Here is a 27753-nt window from a genome sequence, read left to right as displayed (position 1 = left end):
ACTTGCTCTTAGTCTCAAGACACAAGCTTGCTCTCTCTCATACACACACACTTTCTCCACGTAGCTACACATTTTAAAGCCATTTTGAAATGATGTTAGAAAAAGATTCGTTTATTTTCATTTTTCCTTTCTCACCATGATGACATTTGCTAGTCCGTTGCTTCATATTCAAACATGAATTCCACATCCATCTATGGAAATTCTCTTTACTGTGAGCATTATACATTATATACAGCATTCTGATCTGTACACCAATTGTAGTTGATAATGACTAAGGTGAATCTACATTTTTTGGTAGGTAATGATGCCACTTGTCTTCCAGTGAGGTGATCCCCTCTTTTACTCTATTTTTCTGCTTGATTTGTGTTGTACTTTACATGATATATTGTGCAGTAGTTTGATCATCTGATGAAAAATGCATTCAGTCCTTGTCCAACAGCAATTTATATAAATTATTGCTCTTTTCTTCTGTTTACAGGGCTGGCTGCCCTCCGCCAAGGACGGTCCCAAGCCCGGCTGAAAAAGGAGGAGGGTTGGGCACCAAAACATCAACAACAAGTTAAACTGTAGTCGATGGCCTATTTAAAAAAAAAAAAAATTGCTCTTTTCTACCACCCAAATACTCATAAGTTCACTAGTTTACTTAAAACAACACTAATACCCTCCCATCAACCAAACAAAAAAGGTAACTTGTTGGAAATTGCAGGCGGAAGTAGCAGTATTAAAAAAAGTAAAAAAAACCCACCTTTACAATAGTCTTATTCAGTTACATTCCAGAGTCCATCTTTTAGTTACTGAAGATGTGTGGATGCACGTTGAAAGCTTCAGTCAGTGCTATTTTTAACTTGAGTGTAAAGATTTAGTTTTTTTTTTCTACCACCTTTACTACAGGACAGTCTCATCATAACTTCATTGCCAGCAATCATAAGGGAATTGGAAACTGCATAAAACTGCATAAAACAGAAATAGACGTATTCCTTTAATAGGATCTAGAGTAAATGTTTGCACTTACGAAGAATAAGGAACACTGATATTAACCTTTTCATGATTTGAAATATTGTGTACAGTCAAAAAAGAATGGCATTTCTAAAAGTAAATTGCAATTCTTTTCACTTTTATATGTGCAGTGAGAAAAGTATCCTTAAAAAATATGTGAATATTTTTGTAAGGACACATCTCTCGTTTGAAGCTGACAGCACCAATTTAACTCTTCCTCTTATACAGTTTACACCTGCAGGTGTGAACGTTTTCATAGCTAAAGCTCAATCACATCAATTCGTCTGCATTGACTGAGCAGCAAAATGTTCCACTAATGTCCAGGCCTCCAACAAGAAGAGTGTCATGTCTTTCGCATTGTTATCATGGTGTTGATCTCCCAGATAATGGTACGAATCTGATCAATGATTTCTTTCAGCTGCTGATTTTTTAGACGTACTTGCTGCAACATTGAGAAAAAAAAAAAAATCGACGCATCAGCTTATATCTTTGTAGTTGTTTATAGAAATTGTTAATAAATATAAATGGGAATGATTTAAATGTGCTACATAATATTTTCAAAACTAAGTGGATGCCCACCTCATTTAAAAAAAAGAAACTGAAAATGAACTTTCTGTGCTGACCTCAACAATTTCTTTATGCTGCTCTACAGTCATTCGATAGACATCTGTATTAGGCACAACAGGTTCCGTATCCACTCCAACAATAGGTATTAATTGCTGTAAACAGGAAATTCAAAACATTTTGTTTAAATTTTTAAAGTTTTCTCACAATCTACCAAAGCTTGTTTTCCATAAAAATTATATAAATGAAACAAATATTGAATTTTTAGTATGATTACTCATAATAGTTGAAACATTTTACTATAAAGACGCCAACAAGAACTATGCCTGATGTAGAAGCTACACAAAATAACACAAGACAGGGTGGCAGAAAGGCTTTCAGGATGTATCCTTGAACAAGCACATTTGTTTTGATTGCTCAACCATATTGTCAACTCTGAAAAAAAAAATCCAAGGACAGAACTTTTTCAAGTGAACATTTAAACAATAAAAAGAGGTAGTCAGGAGAGCACAGTGAAAAAGAATGCACAAAAATTCAACAAATTTACAGTCTCGATGGTAAATTACAATCACATTTTTTATCAAATAATTTGCTTTGCTGAAAGGGGTGCACAGGAAAATACAGTGATAACGAATGTACAAAAAATTTTAGAATTTAAAATCTCCACAGTAAATTACAATCACATTTTTGATCAAGTAATTAGCTGGTATGTGGTATTTATCAAAACTATCACCTGCTCTTGCGGTTCTTCCATCTGGCTGGTAATCTCCACAACCTTGTCATGGATGACCCGTAGTTTGCGAAACTGCATGGTCACATGATTCAAACAATCTTCCAGCTTGGCCTTTCTCTCCTGGTGCTGCTGTGAATTCATGTTCAACTGCAAAGTATCATTCTACCTCTCATCCTTGCTATAAGACATGATTGAAAACATGAAGCTACACGATGTGTAACCATTGACTCTTCTGAAGGCACTGCTTAAAAACAAGCTCTATTCGAACTTTTTTCACATAATAAATATACTTCTTTGATAATATTTAACAGGCATTATTTCAGTTTACTTCAATCTCTTGATTTGACAGATCGGGGACTGAGCAAAGCCCAGCAGGTGACAGGGTTATCTGACTTTATGAGAACAATAAATATCTTAAAACATTCTCAACTGGAAACAAACACTAAAACAAATGCAAACTTATGTTTTGTTTATAAAACAAGAGCAAGAAAAAATGCAGCAGTAAATTTATAAAACACAGATTTAAAGATTATATTCTAAATACATAAGTACATATAATATTTCAAAAATTATATATATATTTTTGAAGGTATAAAATTCATAATACATATTTTAGTTGGCCTTTTTATCTATTTCATTATCTTTGTCAGAACAACACCCACCATCCAACACAAAATCAGAAATATCTTAAATGAACTAACAGCACCTCCTGCTATAGTGCCTTAAACGCTCAACTTTTAAGGGTGAGAAAGAATGCCTCAGCCTGAGCGAAGGAGGTGAGATATACATGTAGTGCTGGGTACCTTTGTGGTCATTCTTTGCTAACTGCTTTCATGATAAGTATCCTCACCTCCTTCATTGGATCAAATCCATTCTTTCCTACACAGTGAAAATTTAGCCTTTAAATTATAACATATAAATTCATCTCAAAAATGAAATTCATACCTGTAAATTCTTGGGAGAGAGAATCTGGAAGATTTCTTGAGCTTTTGAAACTATGTCATGTACAGTCTCCTGGCCGACACGACAAATTTCACAGCATTAATATCTTTGACAGCAGGTGGTATTAGCTGTTGTTGCATCTGTTGTGCCTGTTGCTGAGATGGCAAAATTCCTGGTGCTGACTGCTGAGATGTGAGAGGATATGGATGTGATCCTGTGGGACGCTCTGCCATCATGACTTAAGCTTGAAATGTTAACACAAGTAAAATGTCATACATACATAAAACATATGCTTTATATAAGTTCTGTCATGAGTACTTTAGGATAAAAATCTAAATAATCAAACCCAAAAGTAAAAATGAGAAATGTAATTTTCAACCTAAAAACAAGTCTTGTTAACATTGGAAAAATATCTGGAGATATTCATGTTTAATGCCGCATAACTTAAATTATTGTTTCAATGAATACATCTTAAAAAACAAATGTACACAATGGATGAATTCTTCTTTGCTTGATTAAAAGATATTTGGGCAATGATCATGTGGAGAAACACATTTTCACACTTGTATTTTAGTATTTAGAGTTTAGAAATTAATTCATACACATAAATCAAATAACAAAAATAAATAACAAGATATTACAATTAAAAATTTTTATTTGTGAAATGTCTCATGCAGAGTCGTACACTGACACTAAAGTCAACACAATACTTGTGTAATTGTTAAGCAATGAAAAAAAGTTACTGCTTACTGTTCGTCTACAAAGGGTCATATGAATTAGCGTAAAGTAATGATCTGACTTCAAACAAAAATGAAGACTGTTTAGACTCGAGCATCTGCATGCATACCTCTGTTCGTGTGATGTTTATAATCCCGCACCGGAAGCCACAACAAGGGAGACAATTCTTCACCCTCCATTTTTGCACCGGGAGAGGTAAGCAGGGTACGTGAGTAAATTGGTTTAATTTTTTTCTGTTTTAAAGTTTTAGTAGGATCTATAAAAGACATGAGTGTCGAAGCACATTTAACAAAAAAGTAAAAAGAAGCTTCCTTAAAAAGAGAGCAAGGGGCACTGGTTTTTAGTGGAATCGAACCTACTCCATTTTGACTGCAAAACATTTGTCGGAAACGATAACCTAGACCACACGGCTAACATTCATTCAGATTAGGAGAATGGTTTGCTATTGCGCCAAACTTTATGTGGTTACAAAACAGGATAATGTTTTAAAACCGAGTAAAAGTTTGACCCTTATCTGTTTACAGATGTAGCTAAATGCACGATTAGTCTTTGTTGTGTTATTAAGGAAACAAACACAGGTTGAAATAGGTACGCAAAGCACCAGGATCAGCACAATACAAATAAGTTAAGCAGACACCATTCCACGGTTTCTTTTTAAACGTCAAGTTCCCTTATTTTCTGGGGTCTGTAAAAGTGGTTAGCAGAAAGCCAGTTACCTTTAACACTTAAATGGTCGCCTGACCAGTGATAAAGATCTGCATAAACTTTATATGGATGACGCTTATGAACCCATCCCAAAAAATGCAGATGCAAAAACTGCTATCCCCACTGATTTACTAAACAGGCGTCCTGAATTCATGAAGTGACAGAGGTGTAAAGAGAACTGAGAATTTCTGAGATTAAAAGTAATTATGTTCATAATGTCATTCATAATAATTCATTAATTGCACATATGCATTCTCACTCAAGAGTATCAACTCATTATCTTCCTACCCATTATTTTAACAATAAGCAGTCTTTGCAGTTTTTGTGCAGAATGGCTTTTCCTCAGATTTATTCCAGTATGGACCATATTTCTCTATTGTCACTCTTGGTTCTCACCAGAAATGAGTTGGGTGGATGGTGGCAAGATAATGAATATATATATACTTTCACATATACACACAGAGAGAGATTGACAAAAACCACACAATACACACATTTAGCACTGACCATTTAAGAATTGCCATCCAGATTTCAGGGATTATATTATGCACCAAGATGTAAATATGTGCAGAAAATTGTTTCATAACTTTATTAAATTATGCCCATTTTCATGACTGCTCATAAAGCCAGAAAATAGCCATGAAATGCTGACGTTTTGGCAAAAACCTTCAATTTTCAAATACTAAACAGTACTTTGAGAAGAAACAGATTGTCTCTTAAGAGATTAAAAAAAAAAAAAGAATTATTCAGCAAAAGGGGATAAAGTCTCCATAGCAAATAGAAAAGTTAGCGAAAATGAATAACAAATAGTTTGAATGAAGAATAAATTTTCTTGTTCTGAAGTGTTCATATTTATGTTAATCAAAAAAACTTTTGCACACAAACCATTATACTTGCAAATAAAAATACAGAATAGAAGCAAGTGGAAAAGCATATTAAGTATAATTTGATAAATTTTACAGTTTGCGAACAATTGTTGAGCTTGTTGCCCGTTATAGTCTTTGTTTAATGAGTTTTAAAACTTGACAGGTGAACAAGCTTCTTATACAGCCTGTATTAATGGCTGGCCATGGCAGACTCTCTGTCAAGGTTCCACGTGGACATTCCTCATTGGAAGAGGATCCTAACATAGAGATTAATAATTTATATGGAATACATGGCAAAGGTGAGACTGAAACTAGCAAGGCTTCTAGTGCTTTCCGTGGTGGACCACTGGAAAGACAAGAAGACTCTGCAGTAACAAATGGTCAGACAGATTCTTCATCCTCGAGGATTTATATTTCAGTGCGTCAGCAAGATATTCTCCGGGACCAACAAGATGGAGTAATTATTAAAAAGGAGGTTGATCTAGATGGTCATGAAGATCAGCTTTGCCATATTTCACAAGCAACCTCTTCAACACAGGTGAGAAACAGAGGTAGAAAGAGGGCATCATTGGAAGAACAGTTGGAAGACAGAGCTCTTATGAGCCTACAGGTGAAGGGGATGCTGAGTCCCAATCCAGTGCTAAACAGCGAGGTCGAGGAAGGGGCAGAGGCCGAAAACCAAAGCGATCAGTGGATTCCATATCTCTTTCGCTGCAGTCACAGTTGCTGCAAAACAATGTCCAGAGGGAAACAGAATCTCGTAGAAAGTCTTCAGTGCCCAGGAGGTCTACCATTCAATTGCATGATACAGAATCTTCAAGACTTTCGGAAAGCTGTGATTTTGATAGTGATTTACTCCGACCTTATGCTAGTCTCATAGAAAACAGCTGGCCTTTACCTGATAGTCAAGATAGGGCACAGCTTAAAAGAAGCTGGACAGTGCAACATAGCTACGACAGAATTGCAGATCTAACATCTTCAAATACACTTTCTGAACCAGAATTCCAGGCATCTCCATCAAGGTCAATGCTAAACAAAGACATGAAAGCACGACAAAGTGGTGGTCGAAATCGAAGCAGAAGCAGTGGGGCTACATCTACTATGAAAAGTATCAGGAGTTGGCATGTTCAGAAAACTGTGGCATATCAACAGGTCTTCCATACAAAAGTGCACCAGATATCAGCATCTCCCCTGCACTGGATTCCACTTCAGCATCAGATGAAGAAGAGAGCACAGGCAAGGGAAATCAAAGTCGTGGAGGAGGGCGAGGTTCTCGGAGAGGAAAACGTGGTGGTCGTCGTGGTGGAAAGCAGCCAGGGAGATCAGATACAAAAAACAACAGAAGTATCGAGGCTCAGTCTGAAGGGGAAGGTCATTTTATCAACAGGGAGGAAGAAATTTTTGATGTGAGTTGTCAAATAGTTAGAAGAAATTGGTTATATGTATTTTCTTTTCTTTAGATCTTTGCATGCAAGTTTGTGATTGATGGATGGATATTGTATGAATGCATTAATATTTAGATTATTTTAAAGAAAATTTTGGTTTTTCGATCATTTTTAACTTAGATTTAAGGGGTTAAGTAAAGGTGGTGCTGGAATTGTTATTGTGGCCATTCTTAACATTCTATCTTTGTTGTTAGCTATAATCTTGTTTGAACTTTTGACACATTTATTTAGCGTGCTACTAATAGCGTTGAAGTTTCTTCTTACACCATTTTGAGGAAAAACATTTAAATATTAGCATATTAAAGAATGATAGTAATGCTACCAATAAAAAATGCAAAATTTATAAAGCTCATACTCACGCTCCTAAGGAGCATGCTCTTAATGCCTAAGAACAAGAACAAAACATGGACAGCATACGAGGGACAGGAAAACAAACAAATAACATATGAACAACGAAAGAATAAACAACAGTACCAATGATGAATAAAAACAAATACAATAATATTAAATATTAAAGGTGAATGTACTGTAGCCTGTTGGCCATATGAGAGGTGAACTGTTATTGGTTATCAAGATGGAAAGGCAGAGCTCAACCTTCTGATACCACATTTTACCTTCCTGATTTATCACAGTTTCTGGGTGGGAGAAAGAATTTTTCTAGTCACAGGCAAGAGGGACCCTCAGACTGGCAAACTTTTGTTGGAAAGTAAAGGGCACAAACCACAGAGGCTAGGAAGCATTTGACATTAAAGGTCTAATACAGTGCAAAACTTCTTTTTTTGCTTGAAAAATCACAGGATTGAGCTCCATACAGATGCTATTTCCATAATAGGTGGGTGAATAATTCTATTCTATTTTTCAGATAACAGATCTACAAATACCACCATGCACAAATAGAGGTTGTGACAGATTAGCACATTAGCCTAATCACATTATCACTTTGAGCCTAGTCCCAGCTCCTTCATTGGCAATGAAACCATGGCAATGTAAATGTATCTTTGTCTTGATGTCTGTGTTTTTGGCCATTTACTTTTCATGGTGATGTTTGTAGGCTTGTATCTTAAGCGTAGAAGGTGGGTATTCAGATTTGGGGAAGTAGTATTTTCTTCTAAGTCATTAGAAAAAAAGTTTTGCATGCACTGTAGTAGTAGACCTTTAACATCCTATACCCAGGTTATTTATTGCATAATATATTTTACATCAGCAGGCAGGGCCAATGTTGCATATGGACTACAGTTTACAGATGGAACCTGTATGTTGATTTCCATATCATAGAATTTTTTTTCAGAAATGCCTGCGGTGTGGAGAAGAGATGGGGCTTTTGACAACATATGAAGATCATCTCATGAAGAAGCATGCAGCACTTGTGAGTAAAATTATGAATGCTTTCATACTTTTATTTTATATTTTATTTTGTGACAGTCATCATGGAATGTAAATAAAATCTGATGACCGAAAAAATTATCAAAAATTTCCTATGATAGAAAAAAAATTCTGTGTGTGGTATGTGTGTGTTGTTTTAAATGAAGAAAGAAAATTTTACAATAATGTGTATTCACACACACATGCACACATATAAGAGAGATACAAGGGTGGTGATTTCTAGAGGGGAATATGGGTTATGAAAGGCAGTAATCTGTGTGAGTTTCTGGTGTCTTTTAGTACTCAAAAAACTGTCCTGAAGGAGAGGTTGATACGAATGCAGTGGCTCGTCAGATCATCAAGAAAGTTGGTCATGTGGACTGCCCAGAGTGTCAGAAAGAGTTCAAAGGGGCTCAGTATTTTCTTCATCACCGCAAATGGTGTGGCCGAGAGGTGAGAACAGTTTGTGTCGTAAAGAACAGCACAATCTGTGCATTTAAAAATTGCTTTGGCTTACAGTTGCTAAAGGATGTCTATGAACTATCTTGCTATGTTTTTTTTTTTTTGTTGTTTTTTGTTCTGAATAGGATGAAACTGAGAAATGTGACATATGTGGTCATGACCTGAAGGCTATGTGGATACATATTCACAAGCGTTCACATGCTGCAAAAGAAAAGGCCAAAGCAAGTCAAGAAGATGGGACAGAACCTTCTAGCAAGAAGAAACGAAAAGCAGCAACAGTGTAAGTGAATAAATGGAAAATAAAATAAATTGAAGTCAAAATAATTATAATTTATTATAAATTTATATATATATATATTATAAATTTGTTTCCTTGTTTATTATGACTCATCATAATAAATTATTTATAATGGCTTCATAAATTCATATGCTTTACATGTTCACAGTACAAATGAGTTTTCACAATCATTTGGCAGGAATAATTTTGTTGCTGAAGTCATTTTGGATTGTGACAACATTTATGCCTTTCATCAAAAGTGTTTATAGTGAAAAGCTTAATGAATGCCGAAATAATACCGAGTAAATCTCAGATTACTTCATAACTTCTGTTTTATGCTTTTTACAGCTATTTAAATATTTTATTTAACAGGGCTTTAAAGACAATGAAAGAAGTTACATTAGGAGAAATAGGCAAACATGATGAGGAAAAAGATGAAAACCAAGATGGTGACTGGACATTACTGGAAAGGATATTGAGGCTGATGATGATGATGTAGTAGAAGACAAGGAGTCAAAATCTAAAAGTTCAAAAAGCTCCACCAGATGTGAGATTCTTTATCTTTTTTGTTTCTTTTTATGATCTCTAATTTTGGAAACCAGAACCTATGTTTAGAAGAATATGCAAATTTACTTCAATTTGAAGATATTTTTAGGTCATTGTTAAAATGAACAGCTTGTGAACTTTTCTCCTTAATGCTTTCCAAATTAGGAAAATTACTATCATGATTAATGATATTCCAATGGTTTATTCTTATATTTTTTTTAAACCTCTTCAAAGTTAACCTATTTATGATTCTCACTTGATCATTCACTCTCTTACACACACACTAACATGCACAGAAATACATTTATATGGCCTGTAATGATTGCACATGATTAATTTCTTGAAGAAAACATTAACTGTTGATAAAATTATCTATTAAAATTGGTGTGGGCATGAAGATATCTTTTTCCTGAAAAAAAGCTCTAGCTCAGTGAAAAGAATCTTTTACAATGTTTATTTTTTTTTCACATGGCAGTGATTGCTCACATTCCTTCAGACATTTTCAAGGAAGAGCTGGAGAGGCTGAGTGAGAAAGCTGTTACTGAAGTTCATGGCAATTTACGTCCTCTCAAAAGTGATTGGATACCTCTGCCTATTAGGTATATAGTCCAACTTTTGGAAAGTATGATACTGTATCAGTATGTAGGCTTTTCTTTAGTGGGAGGGAAATCAAACTTGCCAAATGGTCTTAAATTATGAAAATTAATAGTACATAAACATAAGATGAGGGTGAAAGGATTTCCACATGAAGATAGAAATATGCAATAAATAAGTAAAGAAAGGTGGAGAGTCCCATACCCAGTAGCTATTGGAGCATGAACATAAGTGGTTCATTGTATCCAGGATACCGCATGCCCCTCCTTCTGCTGCCCTTATTTTCCTAAACAAGTAAAGTAACCACTTTTGCTGGATGGTAGTGGCAGTGTTCCAACACACCAGCAACCTTGTGTTTGTGCCATAGTCAATGACACTAACCACCAAGGGCTGTAGTTATGAAGCAAGGGTTAGTTGTTGCCATGGTGCAGCTTAAGGATCTCAAGGACAAGCATCTTGACTCCATAGTTATAAAGTGATGTCTATACACTGCAGATATAGCCCTACCCCAGAGGCTTAAGTTATAAAGCAGTGGCAAAGATGCTGTAACATAAAGAAATGTTCTCAGGGTGTGAACTGCTTCACAGCTTCATATATAAATGCTTGCCCTTGTTTTCAACCACTTTATTCTCCTGCGGCAGCTTTCCCCTTTACTTCATAACTATGGTCCCAGATTAGTGACCCCTCCCCATTTTTTATCCGTTCAATAAATGAAAGAAATAATAAAAACTTTATTCATTGGGAAAAGGTGATAATTTCATTCTCATCCAAAAAGCATCAAGAGGCTGTCACAATAAGTGCTCTGTGGAAAAATAAATAATTTTATATAGACAGTGCAAGCTAAAATAGGTGGTGACTCAAAAGTTTGAGTGATATCATTTTGTAATCTCATTCAGAAATTGTTAAAGAAAAATATGAAAGAAAGAGTAGAAGCACTTTAGATTGTTCTAAAAGCAAATGTTGCTGCCTTTCCACATCTGTTGGGTGTGGTCTTTGCAAGAGTAGTGCTGCTGTGTCTGGTCCTGACTTTTGTTGTTGATCTGCCATTATTTGTGATGGTTAATCCAAAGTATTAAAAGTATCAGTTTCTCATATCCAGTTTATCAGCCAAAAAGTATACATATGCATTTTTTGGTGCATTTTCAGATCTGCTGAAGAGTATTATCCTCCAATGCATGAAAGTTCTAAATTTTCAATATGGAGAGAAAACAGTGGATCTGATCCTTCAACCTTGCAATGGGGAAAAGCAGCTGGAGATAAAAGTATGGCTCGTTTGTTTTATCATATATACTTATTCACAATCCTAAGAAACATTGATATTAAATAATCATATGCTGTAAAATCTTTGGTTTGGGGAGAATACTGCTTTTAAGTCAACCATGTCTTAGGACTTACGTAGACACTGGACTTTGGCTGTGTACATGATTATCACTTTCTTAATAGTCTTCTACAAACACAAACATATCCATTCAATCTCAAAATGTTGCATCTCACAAACAGTATTTTTGGGCTATTGAGTTTTCAGCTTTGATTTTGAGTGATATCATTTTGTAATCAATTGAATCCAGCCATTTGCACTTGAGCAAATTAAGGATTATGGTGACATTTTATGCAATGCTGATGGTTGCTGAGTAGGGTTTATCGTTTGCTAAATGACCATGCTTTTTAAAAACCTATGAATATGTACTAATTAAAACTTTTCTTTGTATTTTTGTACATAGAGGTTCAAGTCTCGTTGTCTTTGTCTAGATTTTTTCTACCAATAAGTATATGCAAGAGTTTCTACTGTTGAGGCAGTGTGTGGACAAAAAACGAGAAAAAAAAAAAGAAAAGAAAAGTAGACTGTCAGAATGTTAGTAATATTTGTAAAATCATTGACCTTTGACATAGAAATGAAGAATAACATATAGGCTTAACAAGTCTTTTTAATTTTTAACACTTTTAAGATTCTTTCCAGCACAAGCAACAGGTTTCACAGGAGGCCGCATATGGGGAATGGAGTGGTGTCCCCAAGGTCACAGTGGAGTCTCAAGACAGGTGATTGCTGTGACAACAATGGCAGATGTTGACTCAGTTCTTATGAAATCACTTTGGGAAGGACTGGGACTCATACAATTTTGGGATGCTGGCACACTAAACTGCAGAGCGTATGTAGCTAAGTTATTCTTTATACATGTTGTGTATTTGTTAGTGTGTGTGAGTGAGCAAGTTTGAGAATGTGAGAGAGTTTGCAGGTGAGAAAATTGAATTATCAGTATGCTAGCAAAAACTTGCTTTAAATAATCAAAATAACCAAGAATTTGACACTAGTATTTATTTCTTTCAATGGTATAATTTTATGAGAGTTTGTGTTAATACCATTTGTGGGCATCAACTTTCTACTTTAGGCCACCAGACTGTCATACCTTGGAACTGGCATTTTGCATAGCACATGATTATGGCCATGTTCTGAGCATGTGTTGGTGTCCTGAAGGTGCCTTTGACAGTGGAAACCCTGAGGTTGGTAACTTTTTTAATTTTTGTAAACTGCAGCCTCATAGAAAACTATGGCTTTTGCAGTTTATGCTGTAAACAACCATTACTACAGTTACCTGAATGTTTAGAAATATCCATGTCTTCAGAGTACTCATATAAAATTTCTGAACTGGCTGCAACTATGTAAATGATCATGCAGATTCAATTTGTCAGTTTATCTATTTCAGTAAGGCTAACACAGGTCATGTGTTATGAGTATTCCTTACTTCAGATATTATCTGGAAAAGTTAGAAACTGTTGTTATTGTGCAAAATGAATATTACATAAATTCAACAAGATAAAAACTCTCTTCCTCATGAATGCCAAATGCTATTGTGTCCAGACACGAGATACTATTTGGCTTATTAATGTGAAATGTCCATCTTCTTAAGTACTTGATCTGTTGCTTTGTTTGGGTCTTTTACATTAACATAAGGTCCTTCCTGTGTTAAGTAAGCCAGAATGCTACCAAGTTCTTCAAGTAACACACCACTTGGCTTAGGTTATGCATGCTCACTTCTACTTTGGTTAAGTTCAGGCAAAGACAGTACACAAAATGGACTACTGCTAAGGAATTTTCCATGTTAATATTATGAGCCTTTCAAAAATAAACTTTCAGTTTCATTGTCAACACGAAGAAGAAGAGCAGGTAATGAAGGCTTTTATGTTGATGGAGGTACAAAATTTCAAGTTTTATTTTCTTTTGTGTTTTGGTCTATTGGCTGTAAGCCAAGGAGCGGAAATGACATTTACTGTCTTCCCCGCCCCCCCCCCCCCCCAAAAAAAAGAATAAAAAGATAACCAAGTACATGTAATAGACTTATGGTAAGTATACATTTGATATTAAGAATCTTGATTACAAATGTTAACCATCTTACACTTGTAGTTTCATGTGTTGACGTTCGTTCAAAGGATTTGATAAGGCTTGACAGATTACCACTTCATGAGAGGCCAGGCATTGGTCTCAGCCGCTTGCCAGCAGTCCAGTGTATGCATGATCCAGGCTTTAGGTTTAACTTTAAAAAAGTAGTTTCAAGCAGAAAAAGCCAGGTCAATGAAGTACAAGGTAATATACACATAAAAAAGTTAAAAGCATAAAAATTGCAAGTCACATTTAACAATTGTTCTTGTTTCTTTTCTTAGGAATCATTTTTCCAAAGGTTAGGCTTGCTGGCTGCAGCCTGCTCTGATGGCAACATTAGGATTTACAGGTAAACTGTAATAAGATTTTGGATGTTTGTTTTTACTGAAGACTTACTTTTGTTTCAAGAGACTAACATTTCTGTTGTTGTGATATCCAATTTGTTAAGGTCAGTATGTTTTCCTAGAATTAAGTTTTCAGAAGTAAATGTTTTCATAATTCTTGTAGAGAAGAAAGTGTGAGGTTGAGTATATGAACACATGCACAGGCATACATGTACCTAGATTTATTCATTTATGCATTAATTTGGGTTCAGGAATATATTTGTAGGATTAATACTTGAAAATATTTGTAATGAATGTCTATGTGAGAAGATTCTATAAGAAGGTATGTTTTCTTTAGTATTCCAGATGTAAATCATTTGTTTTCTGAAGTTTCAAGAGCTGAAAAGAGTAGTGCTCCAATCTTTAAGCCTCCACCATCTGAGACCTTGATTAGTACAGATTCATCAGGTATGGACACTGTAAGCCTAGGATAAATGTAAATTTTGTGTTTTTGATTTAGGTAGAAGTGATAGACCTTTCAGTTAGTTTGTTGTTTTTACCTTCATGTTTATATATATACACACATGATACAATGTATTGCTATTTTTATATGATTTTAAATACTTAGCATTATTTTACAAGTGATAGTTTGTATTTTTCTGGTAGAAGACTAAGATCATTTTTACTGGCACGCTGTGATAATTGGAAATGTGCATCTGTTATGCTTTGTCTTAAAAACCCAGCACAAACTGTAGATGGGATTTTCATTGATTTATTATTTTTTTAAATACAGATTTAGGGCCTTGCCTCAGTGTGTCATGGCAAAAACAGAATGGCTGTGATTTCATTGCAGGTGGATTTGCAAATGGTTGGTTGGCATTTAAAAACTGTGTGTACTGTCTTCTAGGAAACTCAGATTCTTGTTTCATTGAAATTTACGAATTTTTCCTTTGAATTTCTGTATGAAATTTGTTAGATAAATTAATTTGACTCTTGACTCTGGAATAGTTACTGCATGATTTTAACTGCTATTGCATTGATGGACAGAGTTCAAAGTTCACATAATGGTAATTGTCAAGAACTTGACTCTGTAAATTATAATAGCAATTAGATTATTAAAGAAACTCAGTGTGTTATATATATCATATTTTTATGCGTAAAAGCATTTAAGGACACGAAATGCCATACAAATATAAACTGCATGGTCAAATATAGTTTTACATACATACACTCTTTGAGCACACACATGCACATACACCCATACACATAATCCACCAACGCATACATAAAGTCTACTAACAACATTCACAGAAGACAAAAAGCACAAATATATATTTCTTTGTGTCATATTTTAAGTTTGCACTGTTGGTGTGTGACCAGGATACATTCATTTATGGCACTTAAGCACAGCCTCAAAATGGCTTAGGCGTGCTCCAAAAGTCTTGGCACCCTGTCGAGTTTTCTTTGGCCACCATGATGCTGTCACATCCATAGACTGGAGCACATCGGTAGCCACACAGTTTGTTACTGGCAGCTGGGATCGAAGTGTCAAAGTGTGGGACACAAAAAATGCAAAAAGCTTCATATTTGCAATGCCAGGTTAGTGTCAGTGGTGTCAACTACCCAGTTATCAGTTTGCAAATATGTGAAGACTGTGTTAATTGGCATGCACTATATTTTCTTTCCACCCTTGTATTAAAAATTGTTGAACATGTTAAGTTGAAGGAGCTATGCAAGTGTAAGCAGATACCCAAGTGATTAGAGGATAGCTATGTTGTTAGAGTTTGAAGCAGTTAGAGTAGTAGCATTGAGGGCTGGAGGTGTGCATGCTAGCCAGCAAGACAGCTGTGTGCAGTGTACTTCCCCTTGTTGAATTGGTACTAAAGCCTTACAGAAGATTGGAGAAGAAAGGCAGTGAGAAATCACAATTACTTTTTCAAAAAATAAGAAAATGCTGGCCCTGAGATGATTATGGTATTTGACACCTTTTTTCTTCATGCAGACAAAATAACAGAACTACATTGATTTAAAAAAAATTTTTTGTGCATGTCTTTACTATTGAGTTCACACAGTTTTGGCAGTGCATTAGCTGCCTAGCTTACAAGCCCAGTAGGTTAGAAGATGTAAGCTAACAAAGTGCATTGAAAAAGGTTGAGTCCCAGTATAATGTTATTACTTTTCGGTGAAAATATATGAGGATTATGTTTATAAATACATGAGTCAGGTATTCATCATTTTAATGTGTTGGGAGAATTGTTTTTATGTTCAGTGTGTATATATATATTCAAAGAGATTAACACAAATTAGTTGTATTACCTTAAGCTGCTTTCTTATTTCTTGCTGGGCAGGTCCTTCTGAGGCAGGATCAACTATTGGACCTGTGCGTCAAGTTCTTTTGTCTTCACCCAGCTACTACAACCTCATTGTTGCTGATGAAGTGTTCAGCAGGTGTGAGCAGATACAGAAATCTTAACCACTGTCATAGAAGTGTGAAAGGGTGGTTTAATTTTAGTTTCTGGTGAAAAATAAGTCCTCTAGGAATAGAATTGCTATAGAAATAGGTATGTAGGTTTTAAAAAAAGTATCAGTTTTATTTAAAGACTGTGGGCAAAAAAGTTCTGTTGCACTTTGATGGCCTGCTGGTTATAACTTTCTGGTATGTCTGTGTACATAAGGACATTTATTCATGAAAAAAAGTGATGCTGATGCACATAAATTGTTGCAGGTTGTGCAGGGGCCATTGTAAAGGGTTTGACTTAAGTGATGGTCTAACAGACACAAATGCTTGGATTCTGAACTGTGAAGCAAGTCCAATGGTAAGGCATAACTCAAAGCCCTGGGCTAAGGTTACTCATGTGTCTTTCTCCTGTGAGCCTTTTTTTTAAAATCCAGTATTTTTACAAATCAGTCCTAAAAGGTCACATTTCTGATTGGGTCTTTTTTTATTAATTTTTTTTAGGCTATTTCATATTCACCCTTGGTACAATGTTGTGGCAAGTGGGGACAGCTCTGGCACTGTGCTGTTGTCAGTGTGTCGCCCAGTATTCATCAGGAAAAAAATCAGGAAGAGCATCAATGCATGGGTATGTCTTCAGAATTTGAGCTTGATATTGTGTGCACAGGTTTTGGTTATGTTGTAGCAGTAGCACAATGCATGAAGGGAATGTGTTACTAGGACTAGGGTAGTTCAGCTACGTATATGTTTTATTTAATTTATTTTTTAATTGGTTTTTTTTTTTGCTTTATTGAAATATGGTAAATTTGGCCTAATGAGTCAGTTATCTTGAGCAGATTTGTGTAAAGCTTAACTCTTTACCATCAGTAATAATATTAAAGTCAAACTTATAACCCACTATATCCCTATAAAGGCTCAAAGCATGATTGAAACTTTTATAGTCAAAAAATCACATTTACTCATCTGTTGACCAAGAATTTTCAAACTGTGAAGAGTTAATTACGGTAGGTGCTTTTTTCTTTAATTGCTATCAACGTGATCAAAGGGCTTGTTAATTTTTGGTCATCCGGAATAAATTAATTTTTTTGGGTACGAATTAACAGCTTTGGTTTTTATATGCAGAAACTTTTCAGCATAGCTGGTGTGGATATGAAAGCAGATGACAAGACATCTAATCCAGGTAAGCAAACTTCATTTGTTTAGTACTGTCTCCTAACCCTGTGGGCACAAAGCCTTTTCTGTTTTCTTGAATTACATATTAGCACAGTTACAGAAACAGTGCCACAACCAGTTCACAGTAATTTATAAAAAGTTCATTTATAACTACTTGAAAGAGTGTTCTTCTCGAAATGATTCTTGTTGTTAAAAAATATAAATATGCATTGCATATGCATTTTTCCTTTGATGAAAACTAGTTTTTGCAGCTGTATTTTGTGTTTTATCATAACCATAGCCATCTTTGTCCATGATAATATTCGTTTATAAATTTTGTCTGTAACTCTAATTATACTTCCCTTCCTGTTATCTGTTGACTTTAACCTAGATGACATCTGGTTTCCAATCACCGAGAAGGAGGCTTCAGAAAAGCTTTGCATCAAGTTTGTTGACAATCAGCTTGTGAGTGAATTACTAACGCCAGAACTGTTCTTTTTTTCTTACTGCAGCAGACTTGCATCAATACAAATATGCAAGATAGGTGGACATACCTAAATTCATGAACATGTCCACCAAGCCAGAAGTTGTATTCATCTAGACACCCCTTCTAATATTTTTAAGTTTCATTTTTTCCTGTTTATTCTTTAATTTTTGTTAAATTTGATTTTTAGAAAATTGATGGCCAGTATCAGCCAGGAAACAGAACTGCAACAGCTGAAATTTTAGAAGGGATTCCTTTTGCTTATGTTAACACGGTAAGTGCATAGATTTCCATTATTATGTATTGTTTGTGTGTTTGAGGTGGAAGGTGAATGTATGCATATGTCTTTAGAGAGTGTGGTATTCTTAAGTAAGAGTATAAAGTACTGTTATTTTTTTTAATGGCAGTTGTTTCCTTCTTTAACATTTTGTGTTTCTCCCTGCAGGTGTCACTGAACCCCAACCTTCTGTCTAGTCACTGGATAGCATGTGGCACTAGAAGTGGTTTTCTACGAGTCATTCACATTCCTCTACTGTCAGAACTGAGTGAAACTGCCAGAAAATTCTTTTCCTAATACCGTTGGAACACAAATAAATAATTTTTGTTTCCAATACTTACACATTTCATAACACATTTAAGTTGCAGAAGTCAAGCTGAAGATGATATTTCTGCAATGAAGGATGCTGTTAAAGCATTCAGGAGAAACTAAAATTTTTAAAGTCATTTTTCATCATTTACTTACATAATAGAGTTTATATTACAGTTTATTGGTAGAGCCCCACCCCCACATATGAAAGGGAAGATAATGGAGATAATATATATATAAAAAGAACTGAAGCCAACAGACAAAAGAAGACATATACATGTTGTCTTAGTAAGTGTGGCATATATTCCAAGTCATAAGTGCAGAAATACAAACTGGGGGAAAGAGACAAGAACTTACGGCAGCTTTTTCTGATTTATTTGGCAAGTTGTATATGAGTGAAGTGAGGCAATTGTTTCATATTCAGTGTAATATTTGTTTATTATATATATATTTAAAAGTACTTGAGGATTGCTGCTAGTTTTTGCATTGTACAGCCTTTAATCTGCTTTCTGTTTACCCAAACTCGCAGCTTTTGTTGGCGGCAGGCAGTGGTATTAAAGGGCAAGACAGTGTAATGCTATTTTGCGCTTTGTAGCCATGGTTGTGAGACAGACATGCTGGTTATTTCTCATGGCGCTGGCTTGCATTAACGGCTTTATCTTAATCAGACACAGATTGTGCATTTACATAAAATGGTAACAGTGTATAGCCTAATCAATATTTATTGTCATATGCCCATAAATCACATTGTGATTCTGTAAAGTGAGTTACTAAACCTTGTATAAAGAACCTTGTGTGACTTTTATCCCTTTATGAAAAAAAAACTGTGCATGATTTTATGTATGACTTAGCTTACAAAAAGACTAAGCAAACCTTTTATTATTTGGCAGTCCTATCACAAGTGATGTTTCCTGTACAGATAGTTTACTTCATGACATGCCTGTTTTAATTATTTTGTTTTGTCACTTGTATAAGGCCGACAACAAAAGAAATTCAGAGATCGTTTCTGATAATCCCACAAGCCTATTTCATGACACATCTGTCTTGCATATGTTACACAGATGTAATCCAGTGTTTGCGCGCAGCTGCAGAGAATTTCAACTTTTCAATAAGTTCAATAAACTTTCTTTTCTTAGGGTGTTCAGAAATGGGAAACTTAAAAGGACATATTGACCTGTGAAGTCTTTATACGTGTTTTGAAACGGTACTTTAAGAGTGAGGGTTTGCATATTTCTCCATTGTCGTCACAAAGGCACAAGGATGAACTGGCTGTATGAAATGGTGATGTATAGTAGACATGACTGCCCTGTTTCCTTTAATTAATTAAAAAATATTTAAGGACCAAAATGTGTGAATGGGTGTTAATGAGTATTAACCGTGGACAATAAATTTATGGAAGAAAGAAAAAAGGACTTTCCCTTTAACCGTGTGTGTGTGCGCATGCATAATAGAGAGAAGATGGCCCATAAAAGACTGAGAGTTCGTTAATGTTTTGCATATAATGAACATGGATGTGCATGAGACGACGATCCCATTGCCTGTTAGATACACGGTCAACAAAGTGCACTTGGAAAAAGATCAGTACCACAATCTCACTAGGGACGATGGAGATGACATAAAAAAGAAAACTGAAGCCAGAAAACAAAAGAATAAATATACATATTGTCTTCGTAAGTGCGACATACATTCCAAGTCATAAGTACAGAAACAGACTAGGGGAAAGAGATAAGAACTTAATGCAGCTTCTGTTTTATTTGGCAAGCTGTACATGAGTGAAATGAGGCAGTTGTTTCATATTCAGTGTAAATATACTTGAGGATTTCTGTCAAATCTCAATGATGGGAATTTTCTACTTAGTCCCTCCATACCGGATTCATTAAGTCGTGTGCATCAACGAGTGCCTGTAGAATAGACCTTCAATCTGACACTACCATCCAGTACCCGTGCATACGACGATCTCTCACATACACGGAAGAATAAGCTCGACACCGAAAGTATCGCATATCTAACCCGGCAGACAACACGCCCACAGCGACACCACGGTGTTCTTCGCAACGTACGCCAACGTCAGCGCAGCGACAGAGACATTCGCCAACCACTTGCAGACGAACCTGCCAGCTGATCGGCGGGGGACGGGGGGCCAGCCAACAGCTACCTCGCAGGTTCTTGCCGGGTGTGTACACCCAACGGGTTCCCCCGCTGACGATACGTAACGGCAGGTAGAAGATGTCGCAGGAGCCGTTCAATTGACTTGTGGCTCGTAGCTGTGCAGTGGTGTCACCCCCCCCCCTGTGACTCTGGAGGAGCCTAAGAGGCAAAGGAATTGTGGGTCGAAGTCGTGACGAACTTCTCTCCCCGTCACCTGCTGTCACCTGCAATTGTTCCAATGGCATACCGAGAATGAGAGACGAGCACACCTGTGTCGCCGGAAACATCAAATCGAGGCGGTGAATGAAGAATCGGAGGACAATGCCATGAAGGTGTTACAGAAGGTTGGTGAGTCACTGTGTGCACGTGTGCTATGTGTGACGGTTGGACAACAGGCAGACAGATCGACAGACATGTCTCTGGCTTGAGAGAATTCGTAGTTTAAAGACAAGTCATTTTTTTATCAAAGCAGATACATATCTATTTCGGTACTTAAACATGTACCTCAGGGACTCACGGTTTGCTTCTTTCAATTTAAGGTCTGGAGTTACATGTACTTCTAGATACCTGCTGTAGATGGCTACGTGCTCAGTTACCTTCTCTACCCTGTCCCCTTCAAACACATGGAATTTTTGTTTTTAGGGTTGTGTAGAGCACTCTAAGGTCATCAATCTCCAGCGACGCGACCCCAAAAAATCTCTTGCAGTCCCTTGATTGTTTCTTTGCGGGGACACCTCGATACGCAACACAGTGACCGTAGGTGCTGATAGGTATCGTAGGTTGGGTTGGCCTGTGGCCACCCCCACAGCACAAGGTGTGTAAAATGCTCGAGGCGCTATCAGGGGGATCGCACGTGGAGCTGATCTGTCCAACATGTTTATCTGCGTGGATAGCGGGCAAGTCCTCGGTAACGGCAGAAGATTGGATCAGGATTGACGAGCCGCTTGGAGTGTAGAATTCTTATTGTGTGTCTGTTCCGCTTCGTGTGCTCGGGCTTTCTGCTAGTGCTGTCTTCTGTGGTAGTGTTCGAGTACTTCTTGTAATGAGTCGGTTTTGTGAAGGCTTTGAATGTGTGTGTGCGCGTGAGTAGAACTCACGCAAATAAATGTGATCAATTTTACACTCACACACAGATCATTCTGCCAAGAAAAGGGCCCTAACCCTAACCCTGGCCCTAAAATGACTGGAAGCAGGGAATACAATTTGTCTTTTAGTTTTATCCTAAACACAAACTGACCGAGATAGCACGGACGTGTATAGGTGGACTGCTGTCTGCCGAGACCAACGCTTAGCCTCTTGTGAAGTTCTCTGCTATTAGTCTCGGCGAGCCTAAACAATGAATGTGACTAAACCGGAAGCTCTGTATGCACCTGCCTCGTTTTAGTTGTGAACTGGAGAAATCGTCTGCCAGCAGTCAAGTAATACAAGTTCGTGGAGATAATGATCTCAACATCAGAGAAATGTGGCTTCTCGGGCTTTTAACTGGAAGATGCTCAAGCAAGCTTTTTTTCTTTCTTTTAAGTGTTGTGTAATTAGTACACGGAAATTCTTAAAATTTTCTTCAAAACCTTATATTTACAGATGACCTGTTTTAATCTGCCAAGCAACACTCCATGAAATATTTTACACTGCTGCACCCTGACGACCCGAAGGGTGTGTTCTGCTAAGAAAGGTCCATACAATAGTTCCACTTTCGAGAGAGAAGTGCTGTGAAATAACTTACACTTTTTCTTTAGTACAAAAAGCCACTCTCATCTGGACATAAGATTTTCGACTGAAAGACGAGAGCGTCGTGTTTTTAGGGTTCTTATATGGCTCTTTGCATGAAGCTGTAAATATTTTTTGACAATAACCTATTCACGATCCGTTGGTAACAGAAAATTAAAAGAATGCACCTCCGAGAAAATGAATAGACCTAAAATCAGTCATCTTATGAAAGAGGAACAGTCATCATATCATGGCTCTCCGTTTTTCGGCACGGTACATATTGTCTGAAGCAAGAGAACAAGGGTTTAGTTGCATATAAGAAACACGAGCACGTGTCCACACACAAAGATGTAGTAGTGTGTGACTCCCACCTATTATCGGCGATTTCAGGTTATGGTTTTGTTTTAATGCCATGATTCTCGCTGCATCTTGGACATCATTGTTGCCAAGAAAAATGGACGAAAAACTAGGTTGGAACTGCTCGAAATTTTGACAAAATTAAGGTGACGACGTGGACTTTATTTACATGATTGTAAAGCAATTTTCAATTGCAACCTTCAGGAAAAAAAAGGCATGAGACTTTCAGCTGAGGACAGTGGGTCAGTCGGTCACTTAGTTGCTCTTGTAAACATGGCAATGATCTTTATCCCCATTGTCCCCAGTTCTGTTGTGCACTTAGCTTTCGTGACGATAAAAAAACACTTAAGTTTGGAGGACAGTTCCGTACGTGCTTTGTCATTCAATGTAGTTTTCAGACATAGCGCCTACAGCCCTTAACTGCTGTGAGCGGGTAGTATAAGGCTGAAGGCGATAAATCACGGTTGTGGGCTTATTTCTGATCCCCGACACGCGCAAAACTCCAACGATATTGTTTTTTGATTAGCTTCCATGCAGTAACCCGTAAAAAGATACCTAGAAGGGTACACATACCAGCATTCTTATTCACCTTTGTTTTGCTGTTGTCCTCTCTGTCGCTCATTCCTCTCCCATTCTTTTGTAATTTTCCGATTTAGGGTGGTTCCATGGTGAAATATTTACCAACACTATAGTGGGGATCGGCTGTTCTGGGTTCAGATCTCATCTTGATCACTGTTCTGCATGTGACACTTCTTTACGGGGTTGGCTGCTTTATCGGAGATATCCTTTGTTACTTGCTTCACATAAAGCAGTAATTTCTTCACAACCCCTTTTCTTTCGTTTAGATATACATTAATACATATCTCCGTCTGTTCCCTTCTCTTGAACCAAATTTCTCATGGAAGGAAAGACAAATAAAATAAATATTTCAAAACAAAAAAAAAAATTAAAACCATAGTGAAAATAGGCTTCCTTCTTTCTTCCATAATAAAAACCAAAACCCAGCATAATGTAGGGTACGTAAATAAGATAACAGTCAAACCAATAAACATTTACTACAAATAATTTTCCATCATAATCAATTAAGCAACGGGCAGATAAATTAACAAACCAAAAACAAATTCTCCAAAGGTATTCTCTTTGCTGACACCTACGGCCACAGACTTCTAAAATCTCTTCAGTCTTTCCCCTCACCTTTCATTCCTTTCTCACAAACTTGAAAACATGCATGAGTTAGTTTTCGCCCTCCCCTAAACACATGTACTTTTTTTTTTTTTTGAAGGATGGGGAATGGGGGGCTCTGGAAAGGAAGTGGGCGACTATGGTAACTTGTCTGCTCGCGAGCTCTTACAAGAGGCAAACATTCATACCTGCTGTTTGCTCATTTGTCATGAATGAAACTAGTCATTCCAGGAGCAGTTATTTACAAAGCAGTCAGAAAGCGATTTATCATGTATTTCGTGCCAATCCATTTTTAGAACCAATTAAAAGCCTCTGAAAGGATGAGAGTTTTATGACACTGGCTTTTCTTTTCATGGAGAAAAATACAAGTCAACCTTAGGAGTTGTGGTACTAGGCAGAAGAAAGTAAGTGGTTTGCGGCAAATTTGATTGAACCCATGTGTTCATATTTCATAGATTTTTCTTTGCCTTGAATGCGTTTGCAGGTAATTATCTGATGTGTGTGCCTTTTAAAGCCTGTAGTTTATCTTTTGACTTCTGTGTTTGCCACACCTTTACGTCGAGGGTCGATATGTCACCGCCGTTGTTGACCAAAGTGATCCGCGTGTTTGCAATAACATATCACGTGGTCAAAACCTTTTGGAGATTCACAGACCTCTCTGGAAAACGTTCTTGGTCTCTTATATCAATCGGGGATGTCGGCAGAAATGTACAGACAGGTAACTCAGCAGTTTCCCGACTGAGCGGGCAGAGGTCGGATTTGACACTAGTCTTTCGTTAACGTGTGAAATATTCTGGTTAAGACCATCATTGCCGTCATCACAGCTGTCGTCGTCTTGGTGGTTGCTGTGAAACAACACTGACAACTTCCTGATAGCTTTTCTTTCCCTGTTTTCCACCCAACCTCGTTTACTTTCCTTGCGTATGACATTTATCTATACACAACAATAAACTATTACTACACAATGACAGAGTATGGACGAAGAGGTAGAGCTAGCTGGTTACACACTGAAAGAGGTGGTTTTTAAGTCTGGAATTGAAAATTTGGAACGCTCGAAGAGAAAGAGCCAGAAAATTCTAGACGTTGGGCTAGAAAAGAAAGAGGAGATTAACAGCTTGATGATCGAAGAGTTGTATCATGATTTGGATCTTCGCATGTTATCAGCGTTATCAAACGTCTCTTATAAAAGTTATAAAATACCCAAAAGCTTTAAAAAAACTTCAACGCTGAGGATTTGGAATGTAAATTATGGATGTTTCTTTTACACAAAGACATGGTCCTGGTTTTTATTCGTACTTTATAATGCTGCAACGCTTACATTTGAAATGCAACAGTAGAAGTGTGTTACTGGAATTTCCTAAGAGTCCGTTGAGCAATATTGAACCGTAAATATTGAAAAAAGAAAACCCAGATGACCGAGAGGTCCTCAGAGGATCAATAAAACTGCTCTGAGTTCAGCTGAGAAAATAAGTACTAGAAGAAGCGAGGACCACTTGGTTCCCTTTTTTTCAACGTGGTGTTAACGCACGTTAAAGCACGTGTTTAACTGGAATCATACCCAATACTTCACCTGTTTCACAAAGCTGACAGGGATGACGTTGAATCTCAGGTAACACTTAGCTTTCTTACAAAATCTTGCGAAGGAACACTTTAAAAGTAATGGCACTTGCTCGAATGTCATCCAAGAGGCAATCCGCTTTGGGTGTAGACACTAAGCCTTTCAGAGTTCTCCATTGAGCGTACCCGGGGTAGCAGAGGAGAAAGATGTTTGAGAGTTGAAACTAAGAACGTGCAAGGGGTCAAGAGTTTGAAAATCAGGGTCTTAAGGAACTGACGTCATTGTCATATCGGCAGGACATAGTCAAACACCATCACCGACCCATTGGGTCAAAATCTTTGGGGTGATCACTTCTCGGTTGGTCGGATTTCAATTCGGCAACTAACCCTCTTATGTGCGAGCTTGCATACCGTTTAACCCCTCTGTAATATTAGCACTAACATGTAGCTGTTCTTTTCATAATTCAAGACAATTTAAGTTCAGACTTGTTTGCCATGACAAACTGGCCAAAATATGAGACTGTGGGACGGACTTTGAGGTTTGAGGCTTGGGCACTATGACGGATTGAGGACGGCCCGCGGGCCATATTGCACACGCGGGTGATCGAAGCAAACTAGTAGATCAAGTCGTGCGATCGGAGCGTGTGGGTTAGTTTGTACACAGCAAAGGTCAGGACAGGTTCTGCTATCGATTTTCTGTCGGCTTTGATCAGAGGCTTTGGCTTCCTAATGACTTCGTTAGCCTCGTGGTCGTGGTCGTGAATCTTGATGATAAAGGTTTGGGTCTCTTTTTGAGGGATAAGGTGAAGAGACTTGGTCTTTCAGGCCCAGTGCCTTCTTTGTGGCAGGGTTAGGGTTAGGGTTAGGGTTACCTTCACATTTTCTCTGCAACACGTCAAATCGACTCCTTTTATTTTAAAAAAAAAAAGCAGATTCACCTGAATTTTCTTTCGCAGAAGAAGTCATTTGCGACATGGGACGTGAGTGTTAAATAGCCGAAAGTCGGACTGGAGATGTTCCATCCTGTATGTTCTCTTCAAAGTTGCTTTTTACTTGATAATTTACACAAGATCTTTCCTTAATTTGAAGAAGAAAGAAAATCTCCTGGTGGTCAGTCAGTGCACTAACCGGTTTCGATATCCGTGTGACGCATCGTCCTTACCCTCAGTTGACTCAGCTGTCGAACGTTTACCTGATTTTTTTTTAAAGGAGTCAAAAAGATAAGGCAACAAGACAGAGGAGCTTGGCATTGCCCTCTCAAGAAAACGGCCCCGAGAAAAGTGGGGTCTCTAACCTCGAGGTCAATGTCGCGAGGTCTCCTTTACCGAAGACTCCAAAATCAAACTCCACCATTAGCTTCAGTTGCCTGAGAACTTGCATGCTCTCAGCATCACAGTGGGAACAAAGTCATTACAGGGCTAAAGGACCTCCTGGCTGCAGAATCTCTCTGCTGTTGTCGCTGGCTAGAAAATACAATTGATTCTGGCTTTACAGACCGGGCCAACAGGCCGTTTGTCACGTTTCGGAGGCAGAAACGCGGAGGTCTCGAGCTCATTAAAGCTGGCGCTGAACATTCCTTGATGACAAGGCCTTGGCCGCGACCGTTGTTGGTGTGCTTGTTTGTATTACTGTCAGCATCGATGTACTTTTGACCTGCTGCTTGTTGACGCTTCGATCAGTGGAAGATTAAAGACCAAGTTTTTTTCCGTGGGGTAGAGGTAGGATGGTCTCTTGAAAAATTGCATCGTCACTTTTTTGTGAACTGTGAATACCATGGAATCTTTGCTGGCAATGTACATGTGGACTATTGCCTGGCTATTGGCAAATCACTGCACACCGTTAGAGTCTTTGTAAAGGGTTCTAAGTGCTCTTCAAACTGAAGACGTGGTCGTGGGCTGAAGGAATGACACGAAAGGGATTCGTCGCTTGACTCATCCACCGAGGTGTGTAACAAATTCGTGTTAACATGGCAAAACCAACGGTGAGATTTTGGTAAACAGAATTGATAGAAAAAGATCATGTAGATAAGTATCCCTCCGAGTGTCATCAAAATAAACAAGTGACTGGCAACGCGGCAGAAGACAAAAAAGAAGAAAAAAAAAGACAGGGTTACAACCATAAAAAAATCATTCTCATTGGACAAGTAATAAGAACACCGTTAGCAACCTATAAATATGGTTTAGTCTATAAAAACAG

The 27753-nt window shown here is 37.3% G+C and overlaps 4 protein-coding genes across 4 annotated transcripts in view; 3 read left to right on the top strand and 1 right to left on the bottom strand.

The window, feature by feature from the left end:
• Nucleotides 1-623: 623 nt before the first annotated feature.
• Nucleotides 624-4181, bottom strand: LOC112561572 (mediator of RNA polymerase II transcription subunit 30-like). Its single transcript, XM_025234135.1, is given in 6 exon segments — nt 624-1438; nt 1620-1715; nt 2294-2440; nt 3239-3327; nt 3330-3479; nt 4083-4181. Coding segments are annotated over 5 exon segments (573 nt in total). The 5' UTR covers nt 3472-3479; nt 4083-4181; the 3' UTR covers nt 624-1339.
• On the top strand, nt 4136-6948 carry LOC112561273. Its single transcript, XM_025233648.1, has 2 exons — nt 4136-4177; nt 5708-6948. The coding sequence occupies exon 2, from the start codon at nt 5738-5740 to the stop codon at nt 6422-6424; it is 687 nt and encodes a 228-aa protein (XP_025089433.1). The 5' UTR covers nt 4136-4177; nt 5708-5737; the 3' UTR covers nt 6425-6948.
• A 1353-nt stretch (nt 6949-8301) lies between these two features.
• Nucleotides 8302-20018, top strand: LOC112561571. Its single transcript, XM_025234134.1, has 19 exons — nt 8302-8355; nt 8652-8804; nt 8939-9091; nt 9562-9637; nt 10112-10235; nt 11377-11492; nt 12188-12377; nt 12618-12729; nt 13888-13955; nt 14288-14397; nt 14723-14797; nt 15310-15528; nt 16278-16377; nt 16655-16745; nt 16889-17012; nt 17507-17564; nt 17928-18001; nt 18211-18294; nt 18466-20018. The coding sequence occupies exons 1-16, from the start codon at nt 8302-8304 to the stop codon at nt 17545-17547; spliced, it is 1806 nt and encodes a 601-aa protein (XP_025089919.1). The 3' UTR covers nt 17548-17564; nt 17928-18001; nt 18211-18294; nt 18466-20018.
• A 203-nt stretch (nt 20019-20221) lies between these two features.
• The window catches only part of LOC112561275 (cytosolic carboxypeptidase 2-like), a 41103-nt gene continuing 33571 nt past the window's right edge, over nt 20222-27753 (top strand). The window contains 1 exon segment of the mRNA XM_025233653.1: nt 20222-21102. The gene's annotated coding sequence lies outside the window, so the exon portion shown is untranslated.

The sequence above is a fragment of the Pomacea canaliculata genome, linkage group LG4 (assembly GCF_003073045.1).
Source record: "Pomacea canaliculata isolate SZHN2017 linkage group LG4, ASM307304v1, whole genome shotgun sequence".
In the NCBI taxonomy this organism is placed as follows: domain Eukaryota; kingdom Metazoa; phylum Mollusca; class Gastropoda; order Architaenioglossa; family Ampullariidae; genus Pomacea; species Pomacea canaliculata.
Note: the sequence above shows the minus strand (reverse complement) of the source record. Positions and strands in the feature narration are given on the sequence as shown.